This window comes from Phaseolus vulgaris, chromosome 3, assembly GCF_000499845.2.
Source record: "Phaseolus vulgaris cultivar G19833 chromosome 3, P. vulgaris v2.0, whole genome shotgun sequence".
Classification (NCBI taxonomy): Eukaryota; Viridiplantae; Streptophyta; class Magnoliopsida; order Fabales; family Fabaceae; genus Phaseolus; species Phaseolus vulgaris.
Genome location: NC_023757.2, coordinates 29,295,921 through 29,299,141, shown reverse-complemented (window position 1 = coordinate 29,299,141; position 3,221 = coordinate 29,295,921). Strand labels below are relative to the sequence as shown.

Here is a 3,221-nt window from a genome sequence, read left to right as displayed (position 1 = left end):
GTATCGCCAAGGGAAAGACTCCCAGGATATCGATTCCCCATGTATGTAATGGCCAGGGGCTGTAAATCAACCTGAGCTCTTCCGGTGGTGCCTTGTGCCAGTCAGCATGTTGCTGACACTACTTGCACTGCTGTGCGTACCTCGTGCAATCTTCCCTTATGGTTGACCAATAGTATCCCGCGCGAATGGCCTTCGATGCTAGAGATCGACCATTGATGTGACTCCCACATATCCCTTCGTGGAGCTCTGCCATTATACGTGCACATTGGTCGCTGCTTACACATACCAAGATTAGGTGGGTGAACTCGTGTCTGAACAGCTCTCCTTCGATGAGAGTGTATTTGGCAGAATTTTTCTTTATTTTTATGGCCTTTGTGGATTCCAACGGTAGTATCCCATCAGCCAGGTAGTGCTTGTAAGGCGTCATCCAGGTTTCTCCTCCTTCGACCAGGCAGACCTGCAATGATTCCTCCCCAAGAACTGGATATGTGCTTACCCTGGGAGTTTTCGGTGTCTCCTGAGTCAGTGACCGATGACTCCTCGTCCCTCCTCTCGACGTGCTGACTTGATGGACCCCCACTAGATTATCTGATGTGAAGGTTCGAGGTGTCTTAAGGATTTCCTGTATGACAGTCCTCTGTTTGCCCTCCTTGCCTGAACTGGCAGGCTTAGCTAGCAAGTCAGCTCGTCATTCTGCTCTTTAGGAATGTGTACCAGCTCGAACAACGAGAACGAGCCCTTCAAAACTTGGACGTACCCTAGGTACGCGGCCATCTGAGGGTCTTTGGCCTGGTATTCTCCCATCACCTGACCCGTGACAAGTAGGGAGTCACTCTTCGCCAACAAACTCTGCGCACCCATCTCCTTGGCTAATAGCATGCCAACAATCAAGGCTCCGTACTGCGCTTGATTGTTGTTGGCCTTGAAGGCGAACCATAGGGCCTGCTCGATCAATAGCCCATTTGGTTCCTCCAAGATGACGCCTGTTCCGCTGCCTTGTTGGTTAGAGGACCCATCTACAGAGAGCACCCATCGGAAGTTGGCTTCCTCTTGGTGTGCATCTGCCGAGGAGAACTCTACCACAAAATCTGCGCAGACTTGGCCTTTGATAGGGCCTTTGGGCTCGTACTGGACATCGAACTCTGATAGTTCCACTGCCCAACGTACCATTCTCCCTGCCACATTCGACTTTTGTAGGACTTTGCGGATAGGCAGGTCTGTCATCACCACTACGGTAAAACTTTGGAAATAGTGGCGAAGTCTCCTTGCTGAGAACACCACTGTTAAGGCTGCCTTTGTTGAACCAAGTGGAGTTCAATGTTTTGAAGAATCCAAATCCTTTGAAGGATGATGAAGCCTCTGCTTTGCTTGATGCTGCTGTGCTGGTTTTAGCCTTGTTCTGGGGTAGTTCAATGTTGTAATCAACACTTAGATTAAATCTCAAAGCAATTAGCATCTCAATTTTAACAAAGCAAAATGTTTTACAAACTAAGTTGAAACAACCGATTGTTTTGTTGAAACAACCGATTGTTTACACTTAGGTGTTTTGAGAAAGTTTGAAAACTGTTTTTGAATGGTGTATTTTGTTAAGTAATAAAACAACCGATTGATTCGAGGAAACAATCGATTGTTTGTTTTAAAACCATAACAGAAAAACTGTTTTCTTTGACTGAGCTTTAAATGCTTTAACTGAATACGCTCCAGTCATTAAATGCTTTGGCCAATCTATTTTAAATGCAATTAAGAGTTTGTTAAGATTTGATAACAAACTATATTCTTAGATATATTCTGAAAAACAGTTTTTTGATATATTAAGAATCTTGAAACAAAGTTTTCATAAAAGAGTTTTTCAAAGTATTCTGAGATTGCTAAAGAGTTGAGAGATTGATCAAGGTGCTGAATAGGGATTCTACTTGTATTGATTTCAGATTTCCATATGTAACAAATGTAATCTTTGTAAACTGCTGAACAATTCGTTTGTGTGTGTTGCTGAGATTGGCTGTGTGTTCTTGAGGTGTTCAAGATCAGCAATCTTAGTGTTGGCCAAGGAGAGTGTGTGTCTTGAGGTTTTCAAGGTCATTCTCTTGGTTGTGGTGTAAGTGATCAAGTGGTGATTGCTTAGTGGATATCCTCAGGGTTTCTGAGAAGACTGGACGTAGTGTTTGGAGTGAACTAGTATAAACAACTGTGTACAATTTCTCTATCCCTATCTTTTTAATTCAGTTTGATATTTTGGAACTGGTATAAACAACCGATTGTTTCGTTAAAACAACTGATTGTTTTTCCAGCGTTGTGCTTTTGCTGTTTGTTTTGGAAAAACTGAATCCTTAATCAAGGTTCTTCTGAAGTATTTTCATTCTAAGCTTAAAAGTTTTCAAAAATCCCTCTTAAACAATTCACCCCCCTCTCGTTTAAGGTCATATATTCTAACAATTGGCATCAAGAGCTTGGTTCTTGAAAGTTATTCAAGTTGATCCAAAAATCTTTTTTCTATGGCTGGAAAACTATCTTTTGAGGAGGGTGCTTCAATCTACAAACCACCTTTATTCTGTGGATTGAATTACAAGTTTTGGGAAGCAAGAATGAAAATCTTTATTGAATCTATTGATCAAAGAATTTGGGACTCAATTGAGAATGGTCCTTACATTCCAAAGTTCAAAAAGGAAAATGCTTTTTTTACAAAACCTTTGTCCAAATGGACAGATGATGAATGTAAAATGGCTCAGTTTGATAAGTCTGCCCAAAATATTATAGCTTCTGCACTAGAAACTAATGAATTTTTCAGAATATCAAAGTGCAAAACTGCTAAGGAAATGTGGGAGACACTCAAAGCTGCTCATGAACCAAAGAAAGCAATGACAAAGAGTCAAGCAAGAAGAAAGAAAAGGCAAAACAAGAAAAGCCTCAATCTTTGCTTAATGGCCAGAAGGGAAGATGACTCATGTAGTGTAAGTTCATCAAACTCTTCAAACTCTGAAAATTATGGTCAATTGCTTCAAGCCTTTCGAGAAACTCATGAAGAAGCCAACCGATTGGCTCTCTTGAACAATCGGTTGAAAGAAAAGAATAACTGGCTTGAAAACAGAGTAAAGGCACTGGAAGAGGATTTAGAAAACTCAAAAATGGATTTTGAAAATCTGGAAATTATTTACAAAAACTCCTCTTGCAAGTGTGATACTCTAATTTGTGAAAATTGCGAAAATCTTGAAAAGAAGGTCCAC

The 3,221-nt window shown here is 41.0% G+C and overlaps 1 protein-coding gene across 1 annotated transcript; it reads right to left on the bottom strand.

The window, feature by feature from the left end:
* Nucleotides 1–672: 672 nt before the first annotated feature.
* On the bottom strand, nucleotides 673–1,224 carry LOC137805520 (uncharacterized). The gene has a single exon (XM_068605461.1). It carries the CDS (start codon nucleotides 1,222–1,224, stop codon nucleotides 673–675), a length of 552 nt encoding a protein of 183 aa, XP_068461562.1.
* Nucleotides 1,225–3,221: the final 1,997 nt, after the last annotated feature.

Excerpts from the sequence above, each read along its gene's own strand:
- LOC137805520 (XM_068605461.1), bottom strand. The coding sequence starts at position 1,224 with ATGACAGACCTGCCTATCCGCAAAGTCCTACAAAAGTCGAATGTGGCA.